Genomic DNA, 20,096 nt, shown 5'->3' on the forward strand with positions numbered 1-20,096 from the left:
GTGTAAATTATATTCATAATTCACAACAATCCTTTGTTGAAAGTAGTTAATTTAAAAAGCTGTCTATGAAGGCTAGAAAATGATATATTTTGTCATTAAAAAACAAGATTGTAATTCCTTTTCCAAATGAATTAAAGTGTCAAATAAGATGTTATGGAAACGGGCTTTTACAGATCAGGCAACTTTTTAAAATCTCAGGATTTAATTAATGTGTCATTAAGTCTCAATAAGTAATTATTCTCCCAACATGAAAATTACTTTAAGATACAAATACACAGCATTTTCTCACTGCATGAATGATCATAATGCACTCAGAAGTGTAGGAGGGTGAAAAATAAAGTATAACTCCACTGTTATGATGACCATGGATGTTTGCATCTGGTCAAGCAATTTGAAATGAGATGTTACACTTAACCTGTAGTTCTTGCAGCTGAAGGATTCATGACAGTGTGTTTTCTTTGCGCTTTCAGGAAGATGGACTTGATCAACGTTTGCAGACTTTAGCAACAGATGTTGCTCCGTTGTACAGCCAGTTAGTTCCAGATGCGTTTCGCAATCAGGTAATGTCCTGGAAAAGACAAGCAAACAGCTCCTCAGTCTATTATGATCCTTTAACATAAATCAAAGCTTCCCTGTGTGAAATGATGGAAGCTTCTGTGTTGTTCTGCTTCCAGTAGGGTGATTGACAGGAGACAAAAACAAATGAAAGAGAAAGAAAAGAAAAGAAGATGAAGAAGATGATGGCAATGATTGAAATGTGACTATTTAAATTATGTCACAAATAATATCAAGTTCAAGTAGAAGCAGAACCTTTCTTGAAAAGAGACTTACTTTGATCACTAAATTAGACAGCTACTGTAATGCAAAAAAGTTTCCAGATGGCAGGCGGGTTTGAACACTCAAGATATTGTACAATTTTCTTACCTGTGAGCGCTTTGTTGGAAGATTCTGGAAACAAATCAAACTTGAAACCATGGTCAGTATTGGTGCGTTCATTCAGCAATGTTTGAAATTAGAGGGGCCGTAGCCTACCACAAAAACACTCTAGAATATTCAAGGTCAGCTCTTACGTAACTTTATAATTTATAGCTGTCTGTCCGTTGTGCTCGGTACATCCATGTAACAAAGAATTGGAATGGGAGACAGTGAGAGAGGGGAAGAGATATGAATGCATGTGTGTGTAAGTGTTTGGCGTTGGTAGTCTAGTGGTTAGGCTACTGGACACTTAATAGTGAGGTTGCGAGTTCAGGGGTTCGAGCCTCAGGCAGGGGTACGTTCATTATGAATTTGGCAGAATCTTTACAATTTTTTTTCAGTTTGAATAAATACTATCGAGATACCCCTGATTCCGATTTGTTGTAAAATTTCGGGTACCTCAACCCACTGCCAACCTTCCCAGTGTTTTAGGGGAGAAAAACTACTAAACCTGGACAGTCTGTTTCACTAATATCACATGCAGCAGTCTAACCTAACCCTATCCGTACACCCTGGGGTTATTTTGTACCCCCGGGGTTGTATTCTTCACATTTTAGAATACTTCTAGTATGAAGATCTCTTTGAAACTTATTTCAGTATTTCTCAAAAAATCATTTTGACAGATCGGATTAACGAGTAAATTTCCTCTTTGGAAGTGGTGGCACAGAGTTCCCCATGTTGTATGGATACGATAGTAAAACACGACATACAGATAGGGTTAAAGACTCTCTTTGGACTGAGCCCTTGTTGTTACTCAGTACCACTTTGCTCTTTAAAAAAAACCCATTACACTTTAGAAGTGCAAAAGTCAAAGGTAAGACAAACATTAGGTTGGCAAAGTGTTAGAAAATCCCCTCCCTTAACCCTATCTGTACGTCGTGTTTTACTATCGTATCCATACGACTTGGGGAATTCTGTGCCACTTCTTCCAAACAGGAAATTGACTCGTTAATCTGATCTATACACTTTGCATAGCAGTCTGTCAAAATGATTTTTTGAGAAATACTGAAAGCTTCAAAGAGATCTTTGTACTAGAAGTATTCTAAAAAGGGAAGAATACAACCATGGGGGTTCAAAATGATCCTAGGGTGTACGGATAGGGTTAAGTGTTGTGGGTGACAGCCTAGGCAAAAAAAGGATCAATGTTTGAAACTTGAAACAACTCGCTATGGTGGGTATTGTGTAGTTTCCAAAAAAAATTTTCTGTTTTTGCAAGCAATAACTACGCACAGCACCCCCCTCTCCCCTTTCTTCCCTTTGATTTAAAAAATATTTTTTAACTCAATTATGACGAGCCTGGCAAGACCTCTTTTTTCGTCAAGCCTTTATTTACATTACATTTATACTTGATCACAACCACTGTCCTTGACACTTCAGGAGGACATCTATACATGGCCATATTATTACGAATCTTAAGGCCAGATTACTAATGTTCTATTTGTTGATTACTAAAACATATGCTGATGGGTGGGCAGCCCTGCTCAGGCCCAACATTGTGTTCTTGGGAAAGGCATTTTACACTAATTTTCCTCATTTTTACCCAGATGGGAATGGGTACCAGGCCATAGACAGCAAAAGATCTAGTCAGTTTGTTAGTGTTTTAGCACCTATGAAATGGCAGCTTGCTCTGTATGCTTCCCAGGAAGTTGAGGAGATTGTCTCAGAATGTTATCAGGTCAGCCTGGGTAATAATATAGATTGTTAAGCGCATAGAGCTTGCTGCTGAGCGGAAATTTACCATTTGGTTCCTGCCTTGTTGTAGACTCTTATTAACAGAAATTAAAGGCCATGATCTTATTGTGAGGCTTAAGTGTCAAACATGGAGCACCCTATAGAGACCAAGTGTTTTCTTCCTACTTTATACTTTCTATCTGTTTGTTACTTTTTCTTTGCACTGAATCGCCATTATCATGCTAACGTGCATTTCTTTACTAAAACTCAAAATTGCATGTCTTCTTTTGTTGTGACAGACCCAGTTTGAGAGTCGTGCCAGTGACTGCCGTCTGGGCTACAAGCCAGGCCGTCCCTTCTCTGGGGTGACCGCCGTGGTGGACTTCTGCTGTCACAGCCACAGGGATGGGCACAACATGAACAATGGAGGCACAGTGGTCAGTGTCTATAGGGCAGATCAAAAAGAGTCACTTTAATTGCTCTATGGTTAGGCTTGCTTTATCTAAAATATTTGAATTCGGAACGGTTCTGTCTGCGAGCCGCTAGGAGCGGCTTGGAGGAGATACACAGTTAAACAAAACTATGACAGGTTTCCGTTTCATTTTTGTTGCATTGAAATGTGCTATTTCTGGTGTTTCTGTTATGTAAATTTGGTGTTAGTGGTCAAATTCTTGTCAAAGCATGATTTTTTCTGATAATACCCCAGTCCCACGTGAGTTCAAAAGAGTATTCTGCAGAAAAGAATTTGTTAGTTGGAGTTTGGGGCCTAGTTGTGACCAACTTGGTTATGCATTGTATTTTGTATTGATTCCCTTTTTCTTGGAAACACACACAAACATATACAGTATAACCCGGATAGGTCGAACACAGATTACTGGAAATCAAGCATCCATCGAACTGTGTCTGTAGTCACGTTTTTTATTCTTTATCTTTGTAAGAAAATTACGCGAAGCTCAAACACAAACACGGAATAGTCATACTAATTAGTCTAATTACGCCGCCGTAGAGGTCTAAAGTCAATGGGTTTTTTAGGTGCACTTGAGACATAATAATAATTTTTTTAAACGGAAACGGGCAAGGTCGGTAAAATACCACACGCACACATACACACGCACACATACACACGCACCCTCCACAGAAGGAGATAGCTGTGCTTTTTTTTTTTTGCACTACTCAACACGCGTGCCCAGGTCCTAGGCTTGGCAAGGGTTGTGCATCACACAATCAGCCGCCCCGCCCCTCTTTACAAAGGACTGCGCTCTGTAGGAGAGGCAGGGTAGGGCTGCATTTAGAGTTGGGGCGAGCGGACGGACAGGTTCGTTACTCGTGGACACAGTCTGAGCCAGCGGGTAACGGACGGCCATGCAAGCGGACTGCGAGCCTCAAGACAGTTCATTATTTGGGTCCGCTCCACAATTTTACTCTCTCAGTGAGCGGATTGCGAACCTCAAGTCAGTTCGTTTCTTGGGCCGCTTCCACAATTTTATTCACTGAGTGGGCGGGCGAAAGGACAAACTGTAGCAGACAAGATGCTCAGTGCGAGGTTAGGCCTACTGTCTATTGTTTGTTAATTAGGGGCCTAGGTCTGATGTTTCAAGCCACTAGCGGTGCCACAGGGAGTGAGAGAGGCTGGTGATGTAGTACTATATGTGTAAACTTTCACCTTGTGTGTGGGTCACACTCTGTACGTTCCAATGTATCACGAAGGCGAAGTTTAAAGAATTCCCAAAGGCCCTATTGGTGTGGGGGGGGGGGGGGAAGAGTGTAAGAAGTATGCAGTGGAAGGAGTCGCTCCCCGTCCATCCATCCGACTGTTCGCTCGAACACATGGAGTCTCTCCGTCTGCCTGTCCGCTCTCTCTCTAAACGAACTGTTGTCTCTGGGTCCGATGTGTAGCATGCAGCGAACAAATTTTCACTAGCGGATGGCTCTTTACCCGTCCGCTCATTTGCGGGTAGTTCCAGGGAACTGTTCGTTACTTGCAGATGCTGATTTAGCGAGCCCGGCCCAACTCTAGCTGCTTTGTTTCGTCACCTTGTTGTTGATTACTGTTGCGATATATGCTTATCTTGTCAACTTGATTCATGTTTTGACTAATTTGAAAAGGCACCTTTCAATTGGTGCAGACTAAAGACTGCTCACACTGACCTGCGCAATTGAACTGTCTTGGTACCGGTAGGCTTCTTACTGATGGAACTTGAAAGTGTTGCTGATCCTATTTCTCATACTCAATGTGTCAATTTCAAATTCTCTCAAATTTCAAATTCAAGAGAATAGGCATAGATCTAACCTATCTGATCCAGGACAATGACCAAAAAAAGAAAAATCTCTGTTCCAACCCAATCTTTGTTGCTTCCCTTGATTCTCTGACACAGCTGATGCCATAACACTGTTCGCGTATCCTTCGTTCTACGGATCTTTCATGGCAGTATTGTTTTTGTTTGTTCTTAGTTTTTTTTATCTCCCCTACCACCAAACCTCTCCTCCCCTCTTGTCACTTTGATGTTACGTCAACGTACCGATGTTTGTCTGTTGCAGCACAGTAAGGGGGTTGGTTGGAGGACGGTAAGGAAAGTGGCTTGGGTTGTTTTTATTTCATTATAGAAGCCAATAATACCAAGGCGTATAGTACTGAGATTTACTCTCCTTGGGTTAGTCAGTTAATTAGGCCACAACTTTTAGAGTTGTGTGTTGGGCAGATGTAATTGTTTTGAGTGGTTTATTTTTTTAAACTCACTTTGTTCAGGTTGAGTGTTTAAGAAGATGGTATGTGTGTTTGTTGTGTGTAGTCAAATCTGGCACTGGGAAAGAGCCTGTTTTTGCATTGAATTAAAAATTTCCTACCAAAGCAGTACCTGTGTCACGGCTGTTCACGAGCAGTACTTTAGTTCTACCGGCACCCCGCAGCGCCCCGGCGCTCAGCATAACTTGAACCAGCCATTACCAACGGGTCAAGCGGTCAGCTCGTGGAATTTTACCTGACTGACAGATTCGCGATGAAAATGTTATTGCAGTTTTCAGCTTTGTTTAACCTGCGACTAAGCCCAAACTACAACACTAACTGTGCATAAAACCGTATACTTTGAATAAGCATCATCTGACATATTTCTTAGAGCAATCATGCAACTAATTAAGACAAAGGAATACAAGATGACGAAGAAAGAAAAGTGGATACATGTTTAAACATTGATAGAGGCTCATGATTTATTTAATTAAATTTGAATATGATAGCTGCTGTCAATTTTGACAATTCTAAGTTATTGGGTCAGAAATTGAGTAAAGTTTCAAACTCACTTGGCTGCATCTGTGTGTCGTTGCCTAAAGCAAAGATATTATGTCTTGAGTGGAGATTCGCAGCTTTTCGCAATGTCCTCAGTTCCCCAAGTCCAGCTGTCACAAGTGACATTTCTTTATAAAAATGTATCAGTCTAGGATCGCGGGTATCACCAGTCAAGGTGTCAGCACTTATAACTGCATTTAGCCTTCTGTCACAATATTGGTAAACATACTATATAATCATTATTACATTTTAAGAGATGCTAGATCTAGATTTGAAACAAAACACACTTACAAAAATCTTGTGAACACTGAACAAAAGACACCTATATCATTTTTAAAAAGAAAAAATCACAGATGCACGAAACAAAGTTAAAACTTACAACATTTGTACAGTATACCTCTCGCTACTTGATTTGTAAATAGATTTGAAACTGATGATGGATTTACGAAGTTATTAGCGTTTAAATTCAAATAACACTGAAAAAGGAATCCGATAGAAACACGTCTTGGAGAACGTAGTTCGATAGAATCAAGGTTGTGAACTGAGATCGACCAAAGCAGGGGGGAAGCGGAGCTTTAAAATGGTAGGTCATATGGTGATATCACATTTTTAGATTTGGAGATATCAGGATGGGAATGACACCATAATTTGGAGGAAGTGCATTACGCAGGCAGGCGGGGGCGCGCCTCTGGCGTCACTGTCATGAGCACGGCTGACCACGGATTTAATGACCAACACATGGGTGGCACTGACCGCTGGCACGGAGCAACTAAAGAAGCGGTTTCCGGGCGAGTTGAACAGCCGTGCTGTACATACTATTTGAATAAATGGAATCGAGACGCAAAATAAATTAATCAATAAATGCATCAAAACAAAACACAAAAAATCCAGAGGTGAACACTTTGCAGTCACTTGGCGCAATAATGCGCCGGTGAAAATGATCCGTTCCGGTTGTGCGCCAGGCCCGAGAAGTCTGTTGCATTCACTCTCCAGACTGGGTGACCAGACGTGGTATTTTGTACTTCTGGCTGTGTGACTGCAAAGTGTTAATGCAAATAACATCCCTTTCGAAGATCCATGGGACCCCCCTTCCCCATTCTATTCATGTGGTTGATAGGATTACCTCCCTTGATGCTCGTCCTGCCCTTTGAGTAGTGCCACTGGCCTAGAAAGAGTGTTAAAGTATTTAGTAGCCTTCGTTAGCTTGAGCGTTCCAGCTCTCAAATAGTATTAAGCCTTGCACAAGCGCTAGAGCACTTGCGAGTGGTAAAATATTGTTTCGCGCACAGCACAACTAAAAACATTTTTGAGTGTATTTTGTGGGAAAATCGTTGATCAAAGGTACAAAAAAATGTAAATTTGCAGTCTCCAAGGCACACTCAAGCTTAGGAAGTACCTACATTTTGGCGGCTATTTTCTTGCTGATTTTACTTCTGGCATGAGGGGGCCCCCACGTCCTTCAATTAAATCTATCTGCTGTTTAAAAGTTTTTTGTTTTGAAACTGAAATACTTTTTTTTTTTTTTAAGAATGGGTGGATCACAGGAAAGATGTGGACGGAATAGAATTGAGTTATTCCGAAAATTTGCTAGTACTGTTTAGTGACGGTAACGTAACTGATATATGGATGATGATGTCAAGAGTTATTGAAATGTTACTATTCTAAGACGTGCATCAGTCCCTGTGAATGTTTCACTCTGACTCCAGGTTCTTAACTATATACTTTATATTTCAGGTTGTGAACTTGACAAAGCATCGAGGCCCAGGGAAAGCAGACGATGAACAGTTCCACGTGTTACCTCTGTACATCCTAGACCAAACAGATGAGTTTGGCTCTATGGGGGCTCAGATGAACAAAGTACAGGCTGGGTCCTTGGAGGTTTTGTCTCAGTACAAGACTCAAATTCGATTTAGATCAGCTCCCTACAGGCCATGCAAGAGAAATCGAACACTGGGGAAGAAAGAAAAGACTCCAAAAAAGATGAAGATCGGCAAATCAAAGTCTTTCCCTTTGGAGAAAGCTACGGACCAGAAAATGGGTTCTACGTGCAACGGGACTCACCCTTACCATCATGATGTGAGTCCTCCTAAGAAGCAATACCAAAACAATGATGTGGAACCGTTGATGAGGAGTGGAGATCAAGAGAGGATGTCTTGGCCAGAACTCATGTCCCAGCAAGGCACACCAGGCTTTAATGAGCTCTACACCAGCTTCTGGGATTATTTTTATACCAACGGAGTATTTCCTCCCAAGACATGGGTATCTTCTTCCCCTGTGTCCCTGCAGAGACCCCCAGCAGGCAAGAGGCAGCCCTCATTTTCTAACAGCACCTCAACTTCTTCTTCGGCAGCAGGCCCATCTTGGGTTGTTCATCAACCATCAGTCGCAGATCAAATGTATCTTCAGCAGCAATGGCAGCAAAATCAGATGAATCAAAGGCAGCAGCAGATGGGTGGGTTGGACCAAATGAACAGCCCACCATCTGAAACTCCTCAGCATGCTCCATCATTGTCATCGTCTCTCGCATCACAACCACACTCTGGATTATCCCCACGACCAATGGCCAGTTTGAGGACTTCTGTCTCTTCTGCATCTGTGTCCACTTCAAATAATTTGCCTTTTCCAGCAGAGCGGCAGCACCCACATCAATTCCAGTCCATTCCTAATGTTCAGAATACACCAAACTTGGAGGCATCAACAAATAAAGCTTTATTTCGATCGCTCAGTTTACCGTCTCCTCGCCCTCTGACACCTTCGGTGCACCCTCCTCCTGTCGCAAAGTTGGGGATGCCACCAATTTCAAGCACACCCCGCCCTGTTGTTTATCATGACTCAGTTCAGCTCCCCGACACTGCCAACACTCCACTTCAACAAGATTTTGACCACACATTCACACATCCCAAAAGACAAGACTTTCCACACACAGCCACACTACCATCTATGCTGTCTCAGCCAGGACAAGACTTTCGAGGCAATACATTACCGTCCATGCAGTCACTGTCAGATCAAGAAAGGAGGCCACATGCTCAAACAAACAACATGCAACTCGCCACACAGTACAACCCTGGTACAGCAGGGCAGGACCTGACTGGTGCAGATCAAACTGCTTTGACACAGAATAGGGAGAATTACTCTCACGTTCAGCAAAGACAGGAGCGTAGTTACGTAGGAAGCGCTCATGAGCAGAAGTCAGGGGGTCAGGATAACTCTGTAACTTCTTCCCATCAGTTGAATAAGAGTCCAGGCAATAATTCTCTGTCAAAAACTGCATCTACTGGAAGACCTCCTCCTCCTTATTGTCCTCCAAACCATTCCCAGTTGTCATCCATTCCTCAAAATGTTAGTGAGCCTGTGCATTTTGGGGAGCCTTTACCTACCTACAGGGAAAGTGTGGCCCACACTCTATGTAGTAGCACTGGCCTGTATCGCAGTTTGTCGCTGCAGGAACCAGTGAAATGTAGGGAGACTTTGGTGCAGAGTGGTTCTATTCCGGAGCCAGTTAGTTCTGGGGACATTTCAGCCCACCCCCAACAGCCTTCCCGCCCTAACACCAGCCTGGGCCTACAAAGTGGTTTGTCTAGATCGTCTTCTAGAGCCTCTACGTGTTCTGGTGTGCCAGAATATCAACAACATGCAGACAGTTCTTTGTTTAGACATGCAGATCCTGACAGTGTTAGACAGCTCTGCTCTCCATCACAAGCCTCTATCAGTGGCAGTTCAAAGTTCCTGTTTGAAGATAAATTTACCAGTTTGCCCAATACTAATGGTGGTAGGTGCTTGTCCAGGCTCAGTGAACCATGCGGGGATGGTCCTTCATCCAGGCCTGCATCTTGCTTTAGTGAACCCGGCGTGTCGGAGCATGTTCACAGGAAAAAAGTAAAAACGAATTTGATAGCTGCCGATCTGTTGACAGGGCGATCTTGTGGAGAAATTAATAAGCTCTTGCAGTCTGCTCATAGCCAGAACTCTATCCCTGTGTCATATTCAAGTTTTTGCACTTCATTATCTAAAAATGAAAACTCTCCCAGCTGTAATGAAGAACAAGGCAATCAGAGTTTTGTTAAGCAAGAACCAAGGGAGGAAAATTTCGTAAGTCAACTTCCTCAGGCTCTTCAGCAAATTAAGATAGACCCTCTTGACAAAAAATCATTGCACAGTCAAGCAGTGCTGCCGGCACAAATGCAGCAGACATCACAGCAGGTGTCTGGCACAATCTTTTCTCAAGGTGTCGATTGTGGGCAGAAGACCGAGAACATTACCGTAGTTCACACAGATGCGGTTTCGAGGGTATCCGAGTGTCTCCCTCTCAAAGGAGAACAAATGTTTCACCATGAGCAGCAACCCTATGCTACTCCCACCTCTACTGTTGTCACTGTAGGTGGCACTGGTGTCAGTGTCCACCCAGATGGGCCAATGTTTGGGGAGAAGGTTAAAGTTCATAAGTCGGAGGGGTTTGTTGTGCCTAGTAATGTAGAAGGCCCACTGGAGCCCCCCTATAAGGTCATTGACTCCTCTGTTGTGGTCAGTAAGGAGATTAACGACAATCGTGAAGTGTTTGAGGACCCGGCCATGGGTGGAGTGGCCATTGCTCTGTGCCACGGTGCTGTCATCTTTGAAGTGGCAAAACGTGAGCTGCATGCAACCACTGCTCTGAAAGAACCCAACAGATACCACCCGAAGCGCATCAGCTTGGTTTTTTACCAACACAAGAACTTGAACCTAGCTCGACATGGCTTTGAGGAGTATGAGAAGAAAACAGAGGAGCGAAAGAGTCTTGCGGAGCAAGCCAAACTCATAGAAGAATTAGAAGCAAATGGTTTCTCAAAAGGAGAGCTAAGTCAACTCTCTTCTTTCCCCAGTCTAACTAAAGGTTCCTTTGGGAAAGTATTTAACTTCTCAGAAGCAAAAGAAACTGTATTTCCTTTACGGTTCCCTCGTTACTTGGACAATTCCCAATTAGAGCAGATCACACCTGTAATGTTTGCATGCATGTACATCGCTTTCCCGAAGTATATGAAAGAAGCATTTCCAAAAGTCTCCTGTCTGCCTAGGCTCACCAATGGCTACTTTTCCAGTAAGATGAGCTCCACTCTGGCAGACTTGCGCATCCAGGAAAACTTGAAAAACTCTGAGTCAAAGACAAAACCGTTGAAGTTCCAGGTGGATGATTTAGAGAAGTCTGGTGGTTCATACAGGGATTTACACTCTGCGTGGGACCCAAATGCAGTTGAAGGCTTTTCCCCGACAACGAACACAATCGTGACACGGTGGGTGCACCAAGATACTAGTGTCACGGGGCCATACAACCAGTGGATTGAGCTTCTCAACCTGTCAGACGAGAACAGTGAGGAAGCAGAGGCCATGAAAGATGCAGTGCTCAGAGAAGCCACAGAGGCAGATTTGAAAGAGAAAATGTTGGAGAGTGTTCTAGAGATGGATGATCATCTGTCGTCTGGAAAGGTTGATTTTCAAATTGGAGACATAACCCCCAGTTTGCCACAGGCTGCAGATTTTTCTTCTGATGAAGATATAAAATTTCTAGAGTTTGTTGCTCAAAGAGAGAATTTACAGCCCAGTTATGGTAAACTGGGATCTTCCAACACATCATCAGGGCATGTTCATGGTTTTCCTGAGGGAAACATGGAGTTTTCAGCATCGGTAACTCGGAGAGGTGACACACAATCCAGCAAAGATGGACAAGGACAGTCAAATCTTTCATCTCTAGGACAGGTTCACAGTTCACAGGTTTCGTCTCCTTGGCCCACTTCTCTGCCTGGTCATACTGTTGTGTCAGTCTGTCCTACCACTTCTAATGTTGCGGTGGATCTGAACGGACTTGAGAAATTCCACTGCAATAATTCACAGCCTTTGAGAAGTGATGTTCTCTCCGAGATGACAAAAGATTGCTCATTCACCACAAAGATGACACATGAAAATTCTTTAGCATTGAGATATTCTGTCAATGAAAGAACTCAGGGAGTGCAGTATCCTTCAAATGCTCAACTTTCTCATGCAGATATTAACGATGGAGTGATGCACAAATCAGAAACTGAACCAGGACTAGATCATGCAAGTATTAGTAGGGCAGGCAGGAATGAGGGCTTTCCATCCCCAAGTGGTAATGGGACCAACCAGGTTGTCATGAGCCGGCGGCAGAGCATGTACGAGTTTCTGGTATCGGGTTTCAAGGAGCAGAGGTTGCCTAAACCTCACACAGTCAACTTGTCGCTCATCCCAGACCCGGTGGATCTGGACCAGTCTATGTGTGTTGGCCCATCCGGGAGTGCAGCAAAGAAGGCCGAGTCCACTGTGAGGGTGGGTCAGGTGGCAGACCTTACTGATGGGAATGGCAAAGTGCTGACTTCTTCAGAGCCAGGGCTAGATCCTAATGAACTGTCTCTTAAAGCTGAGTGTGAATGAAGTTCCTGTGGAATGCGGCAGCTGCATTATTTTTTAAGTGGTCAACTTTATGAAAGCAGATGCAGAGTAAATTTGTTTAATTTTTACTCTACATGCATCATTTTACTGAATTTGATTACTTTTTCCAGCTTTTCTTTAAAATCTATTGTAAACTGGCACTCGTACCCACTACATATCCTGTTAAAAATTAGAGTACATTTTCTTTCTCAGGCTTGGCTCGGCTCCATTGATATATATAAACACATCCATGGAGATTTTATTACTGTTTTCATTGCATGAAGTGGAGCTGGTTGCCATCTGAACAAGACTAGTTTTCCCAAGGATACAGCTCTGCCAGAAATTGCACATAACCTCCAGTATAAATGGTTTTCCTGACCACACCGTCATGGAAAGTATCGACCCTCAACCTAAATATATGTCTTGCTTGTTGGTGAAATCAGGAGCTTGTCACAAAACAACGAAATTGGAGAAACTTGCATATTTCTTCCCCTAGACCATTTTTTTTTTTCCAGATATTTTGTTTTGGGCTCAACACTTTTATTTGTCCATTTATAAAAACATTTTTGGGTAGATTTTACTGAAATAAGTTGATCCCAGGCACACACAAAAATGTAAATATGCAGTTTCCTAGGATAGTGAAGCTCACCAAAATTTGACTGCCATTTTCTCGCTTATTTTACATATATATATATCTCTCTTTGACACTGACAGCAGGCGATCCCCTCCTTAAAAACACAAATATTTCAACTTTATGCAAGATAAATGGAATTTTTTTTTTCATCTAAAGCAAGGCAAATGAGGCGGCCTTAAGATTACACCAATAATTTCGTACATCCAAAAACTGACAAGCACCTAATGCCAGTGCGTTGTGAGACACTGGAGACACTGAGCTACAGCAGTCTTCCTCAGCCATGGCTCAAGCCTCGGCAAGCTTTCCCACAGTTCTGAGCCCAGGAAGCAACATTTTTCAGGGGAGAGAAAAAATACTTTCAATTTGTTTTTTTTAAAAAGTACCTGCACTATTTTCAACGTTTAAAATTTGAATTTCAGCAGAATACTTGTGGAGCTCATGCAACTGGTTAGTGAAAAAGAAAGTACCTCGATCTCATTTAAAATTAGAGGTAGTTTCATGTTAAGCTTTTCCTGATACTTATGTTCAAATAGCAGTAGTTGTACTTTGTCTTCTCCATGACCTTAGGGTGTGTTCTGACTCGCTATGCAAAATATTCTGTGATGCCACAGGCAATGGTTTACTCTGTTTCGTTGTTGGAATTTCAGTCGTGTTCTGTTTCACAGAAGCACTTTGATATGATTCAGATTGTAAACCCCAATACTTGGAATGGCTTTTTGTGCTGTGCAAGGTGCGTATAAGATTTCCGCCAAGTTTATAGACCTGCCACACTTTGGCCTTCTGACAATAAATAGGGCAGCGTACGTATATCTAGTTCTGTTCCCATTTTCCTACCCAGTGCAATAATTGCCCTCCTTCAAAGTAAGATTCATATTTAATTTTTACATCCTGAGAATTATTTTATTTCTTTTACCTTTGTACTGAGCCTGACCGGTGTATTCAAAATGTGTACCTGGAAAGTGTATTGGAACAGAAAACTCTTTGACTGCTGTGTGGTCATCATAACTTGTTTAATGTATCATGTGTGCATGCTGTCGTAATGTGTTAAGGCATTTCAATGTGGTGGCTGTGGACAAGTAACAGGTGAATACATATCATAGTAAAGTTCTTCTACTTCTACCTGTATGTTTGTAACATACAAGAATTATTCTACAAAACGTCTGTTGTTGGTATCAAAAAGATACTCCATGTAAACATTGGCCTTTGGTCATACATGAGTATGGTGATCCTTTGGTCATACATGTCGAGTATGATGATGCTTGAAAGAACAGTTTATTTGGTTTTGATCAACTCCTTCCCCTCTGAAATGGCGTTTTTCTCATGGTATATGGATATCAGTCTTGTTGTGACTACGTCTGACAAGGGTTGCTTTATTTGTAACAGAGAACACTGTCTAAATCTATAGTTTCACCTTAATTGAATGTATGGGAGCTTCTATAGCCACTTTTTAGCTAGCACCATGAAGATGATTTTGAGGTTTGTGCCATAACATGTGTTACAGATGCATCTGATACAACATGAATGTGTGTGATTTATGTCTTGCTGAACATTTGTACTCTCATAGCATATGTGTCTGGGAGGAGCAAGACTGATGTTGAGGGCATACTAGAATGATGTATACCGTACTTTTCCCAGTTTTATTTTGTTCCCAGAACTTTTGTTGGCTTGAATTTGGCAGATGAGGCATGTTTTATTTTATAAGAATGTTACCCCGAATTTTGTTTTCGAACTTTACATTTTGTCATTAGTCAGTTAGATCAGCGTATATCACGAAAGATTTTCTTAGCTTAATAAGTCTCTCTCCTTTGGGCTAGGAGAGGAAGTATAATGAAATTAATTTTAGTTCTTACATTTTCTGTTCTGTCTGATTCAACTTATGTGCCATAGTAATTAGATACAGCTATAATTGTTTAGCTGCACTCATTTTATTTCCGTTTTTGGAAAGTGAGTTTTAGAAGCAATTTCTTTTTGTTTTAGAGGTCCCCTATTTTCATCTAATATTTTTGTTGTGATCGTTCAGTAGCTAGATTTTTAAATATTAGTTCCATCTCTGACCTGATTTTTGTTGGTGTCTTTTCTCACCTGTTCAAGTTTTTTAAAAATGTTTTTAGGCAGATTACTAGCTATTAATATATACCTGACAGTATAATACATATATATATATAAGAGCTATTGCCAAAAGGTGGGGAGCGCATGGGGGTCTTGGAAGCCATGAAATATTGTTGATCAATTTGCATGAATCTTTGTCTTAGCATGAAGCACACACATCCATCTGTTCATATGGTCAACAAATGACAGAGCTAGTAGTCAAACGGTCTCTGAGATATGACGGTGTCCGTTGTTGAAATATATGCTAAATGACTTGTACATAAGTGATGACAAACATTTATGTAAAAAACAATTACATTTCAATTGCATTGCCAGAGCCAACTGTATTCATTATTATAACAAACTCACAGAGACAGATAACATGAATATAAAGTGGTATTTGTATTTGTAAAGACTCAATATTTTGTCATCATGGTAATCTATAATATTAAAAACTGTTATTTTTGCCACTGTTTTATTTTATAGTGTAGATTTTCCCCACATTTTGGCGAATGCTCATATTTATATACTTTATGCATATTAAATACACACACACAAAAACGCACACATTCACATACACACTCACACACACACACACACACATATATATATATATATATATACATAGTGAAGTCTGCTTAAACTTAAGCCTGCAGGACTGGCGGATACTCTTTAGTTTAGCTATGTTTTCAGTGCAGAGAGGTTGCTTAAAAAGAAAAAATATCAGGGATTTTCTTTTCCTTCGGTTTACCACTGCTTTCAATTTAACCCTGCTTGGTTCAAGCGGACTCCACTGTAAACTTGAGTTTGTGTGTGTGTGCAGGTGAAATTGCTAAAACCTAAAAAAAAAAGGTGAAGTCATCCTTTTTTTTATGTGAATGATGTGTTAAAGTGCTCCTCTGTGAGAGTGCGAGACATTTTTATATGATACTGTACTTTGAGTTTTATACTTTTACACTGAATCAATGAATGCTGTGTTGAAATTGTATTTAACTGAGGCAAGAATGTTTGAACTGCACCCCGTATTGCATTGTGATAGGAAGTTGCAAGTACTTGTTTTACCCACTTTGTTTTGTTTTTTATTTGTCCTTTGTTTTGTTCATGAAATGAATTATTGTAAATACACTTTGGTGGAGATATTTTCCTTATACTTGACTTAAATTTACAAGTGGCAGTTGAGAGGAGGGACTGAGACCGTCTCAGTGATACTGGGGCTGTCCACTGTTTACACATCACTGGTAGAGATTGGAATGTCACCTTTTGTCAGATGGTAAAAGGTGCAAATATTTGCCATAACAGGTGCCTACGTAGTGTCAACACATCTGTAACATTCTCAGTCCTTTCAGTTTTTGTAGATGAAAAGAGAGTCATAACTGAGTGCAAATCGGGGGACTGGAGTAAAAGCGACTGAGAGTTCATAGTTTGACCCTGTAGTATTGTTGTAGTAGTTGTAGTAGTTGTAGTAGTAGTAGTAGTTGTAGTAGTAGTAGTTGTAGTAGTTGTAGTTGTAGTAGTAGCAGTTGCCCTGCAGAACTTCTTTTTTTTTTTCATCTAAACCTCAAACACAAACTTAGAAACTCAAAATTATCACTCTCTAACAGAATAATGTGGAAACATTCATCTTTCAGTACTTATAGTCTGTGGTTAGCGGCTTGAGATAAACAGGAAGTCATATTATTGTATCAAATGTTAGCAAAAAAGCAAAATTGATAGCAGTCACTGTTCAACCCGTCTCAGCTCCAACTGACCCCAAGCTGAGGAATCCTGCAGCGGTGGTGGGGGATGAGTCACTCTTATAAAAAGATTATTCAAAGGCAAAGAATTGTACAGAAAGTGGTGTCAAGGACCAGTAGTTTTAATACTACAGTCACCTAGCCTCAAGATGTATGTATAGATATTGGACAGCTCAGTTGTGATGGTAAAAGTGCTGCTGTACAATTGGTTTCTTGTGGTGGCCAGACGTGGCAGGCTATGTCATGGAGAGAAAAAGAAAACAAATGTGGCTGATCTCACTACCACAACTATACTTTATGAGGCAATACATGGACCAGGTCGGTGGGAAATTGCTTGTATAATCTTTGTATGTTTTTCTTTGTGTCAGATTACTGGCAAAATCTAGTGGTCCAGTGTGATTTAAGAAATTGTACATAATCAAATTGTTTATTTATTGCATATTTTTAAATTTCTAAATTTTTGGGTTTTTGTTGTGTTTTTTTAATCATCAACTTTCCTACATGTACATGTGTGTGTATTTACTGTTCAGATGTTTACATTGATATCATGGATTGTGCACTGAAGCATCATGATTATGGGGTTGCATAATAGAAAATGTGGGAACCCTTCTAGCTGGCTTTGACGACCATTGGTATGATTGTGTGGACATCCCGACTGATAGAATATTGGCTGGTCTGTGTCTAGTTGAACTTTTGTTTTCCTGTTGAGCATGTGTCTTCATTTTTGAGAGACCCAAAGGAATGGATGGTGATTCTTAGTGTTATGTAAAAGCATAAGTTGTGTTCTTTCTGTTTTAAATTAGGTGTTGAGGGTTTTGGTTTTAATCACTATCAGCTTTTTTTCTTTCAATCGATGCCACTATATTTGTCTCTAAATAGTGTTATCTCTAGGAATATTACAAAGGATTTATCAGTGACATTTTCTTCATGCCTCAGTCACTCCAGATTGATAGATGTCTCTGTAAAACAGATTAGTAGGACAAAGAGCGCATTGGGCAATGTTCGAATATAATATATATCATTCATGCATTCTGTTCTCCGAAGAAAAAGATGTTACATGGATCAATAAAAATTGTGAATGCTTATTTAATTTTTTTAAACTGTCTCATGCTTAGATAAAACAGAGAGAAATGGACTAGTTTTTCTCCTAAAACTTGACAATTTGTTTGTGGAAATTAGATGATTTATTTTAGATGAGTGTGGTGGTCAGTGGGTGAGACTTCATACTTTGACCATCCGTATTATTAAAATCTTAAAAATAAAAGTTTTTTTTTACCAACTTATGACAGAAATACCAATTTGTTCAAAATTTTTACACTGAACGTATATCAATTTGTCTTAATGGATAAAAACAAATGTTTTGCAGAAGACGAGAAATAAGCAATGTCTCTCTTTGTCATTGTTTTTTTTGGGGGCAAAATTTTGGCTGAATTACCAGTATTTATTTTTCCATGGGCCAGCTTTGAAATATGGATAAGCGATATAAACATCTTTTGTTATGAGCAACAGGGAAGGTGCTATGATAGCATATATGCATGAAAATGCTTTAGATAGAGACCATGGCACTAGTTAAAAAATGGGACTGTTCAGTAAGTATGCTGATTTTTGGTTGCCTTAAACTTTACTTAGGGACAGAAAAAGGCCCTTCATCCTGATATGCTACAACTATTAAAGAAGTATTACATGGTATGAAAAATAAATAGTGTTTATATTAGTTTCAACGTCTCCCAGTAAAAGTTATTCTAAAATGGCTGTTTTATTTTTTTATGTCTTAGGCCACCTGTCCACCAAACCAGAAGCCAACCAACCGTAAGTCGTCTGTGTCACGGAACAGCTCCAGGTTTTACCTTAGCAATTTGTGAACATTCTCTTTGGATGTGTCCACCGAAATCACACGACTTCTCCCAACTCAACAGCCATAGGCCAAGCAAGAGCTAGAAAAATATTGTATGATCAGATGAAAGATTTAATGTCATATGTAATGTGAGGCATCATGGTGAAATCAGGTGCTCTTCAAAATAATGAAATCCTAGAAATCGCTATTTTTCGGCCTGTTCGGATTTTTTTATTTTTTGTTTTATGGCTCAACACATTGTATGTCTTTCAAAAACACTTTTATGAGTGGATTTTATGGAAAAACGTTGATTAAAGCACTAAAAATGTAAATTTGTAATTTTCAAGGACTCTTAAGCTATTGAAGTCACTAAACTCTGGAGGCCATTTTCTCGCTATTTTACTTCTGAAACCAGGCGACCCCACCTCCTTCAATTGCAAATATCTCGACTTCTATTCAAGATAAACGGTTATTTTTTTCATCGAAAGCAAGACAAATGAACACCCTTTAATTTACTTAAAGATGACACCAATAAATATATGCCCCAAAATTGACGAGTGCCTGATTCCACTGCGTCGTGACACACATTTGTAGTAATGGTGGCTGATTCCACTGCGTCGTGACACACATTTGTAGTAATGGTGGCTGAAAATGAGTAAAGTCAACACGTAAACCATCTTGTTTAAGAAATATTAATAATTTAACTATTTAAAAAAACAAACAAAATAAACCCTTTCATATCTTATTGTCGCCGCACGTTCGTTGACCTCTTGACCATTATAGCCTAATACTGAGAAATGACAGCGTGTTGTCAGAGCGACTCACTCTGTAAATCAGGTCGTTTCTGGTTTGGTGGCCCTGTGGCCTTAAGTGGACAACTTGGACAGTGCCATTATGATTCGAAAAAATGCAAGGGGGCCTGTGAGAAGTGGTCGTTGGCACAGGTGATTGTTTTGAACAGGTAGTTTAGCGCACTGCCATTTGATTGCTCAGTGGAAGACTCCGTCATCTGTCACTTTTCAAACCGAGTTATGGCAGCTTTTCACCAAGCAGTCAAATTCTATTTGTCTGCCACCCTATGTACAACAAAGAAATGTTAGGTAGGTTCAACCACATGTGCCTTTCTCGCTCGTCCATGGTGCCTAACTCATCTTTATGAATTGCTCAGAAAATCATACCATACTGTCATACGAAAGTCAAGGTTTAGCTTTACTGTTTTCTGTTCTTTAATTAAGAGAAGTGAACTCTTGATTAGTCACATCCCCCCCCCCCCTCGCCCCTGGTCATGCAGAAGCAACTAGTTGAGTACACCTCTGTGCAGCTCATTTTGTTCATTCCCCTAGCAGTTGCTCACATTCCCTGTCTTTGTTGAGGTGCTTTGGGTTTTAACAGGGACATATTGACTTTGTGTGTTTGTGGATATGACTAAAATATGTTATTATTGGGAACCAAATCGCAGCCTTG

General features: G+C 40.6%; 1 protein-coding gene across 2 annotated transcripts in view; it reads left to right on the forward strand.

Moving 5' to 3' along the window:
• The window catches only part of LOC101846562, a 62,894-nt gene extending 44,804 nt beyond the window's left edge, over positions 1-18,090 (forward strand). For both annotated transcript variants that reach the window (XM_005092605.3, XM_013079362.2), the window contains 3 exons: positions 471-560; positions 2,946-3,083; positions 7,661-18,090. In XM_005092605.3, the coding sequence (XP_005092662.1) occupies positions 471-560; positions 2,946-3,083; positions 7,661-12,346 (4,914 nt within the window). In that variant the 3' untranslated portion in view covers positions 12,347-18,090. The remainder of the gene's footprint in view (positions 1-470; positions 561-2,945; positions 3,084-7,660) is intronic.
• Positions 18,091-20,096: the final 2,006 nt, after the last annotated feature.

Source organism: Aplysia californica, unplaced genomic scaffold (assembly GCF_000002075.1).
Source record: "Aplysia californica isolate F4 #8 unplaced genomic scaffold, AplCal3.0 scaffold00049, whole genome shotgun sequence".
Lineage (NCBI taxonomy): Eukaryota > Metazoa > Mollusca > Gastropoda > Aplysiida > Aplysiidae > Aplysia > Aplysia californica.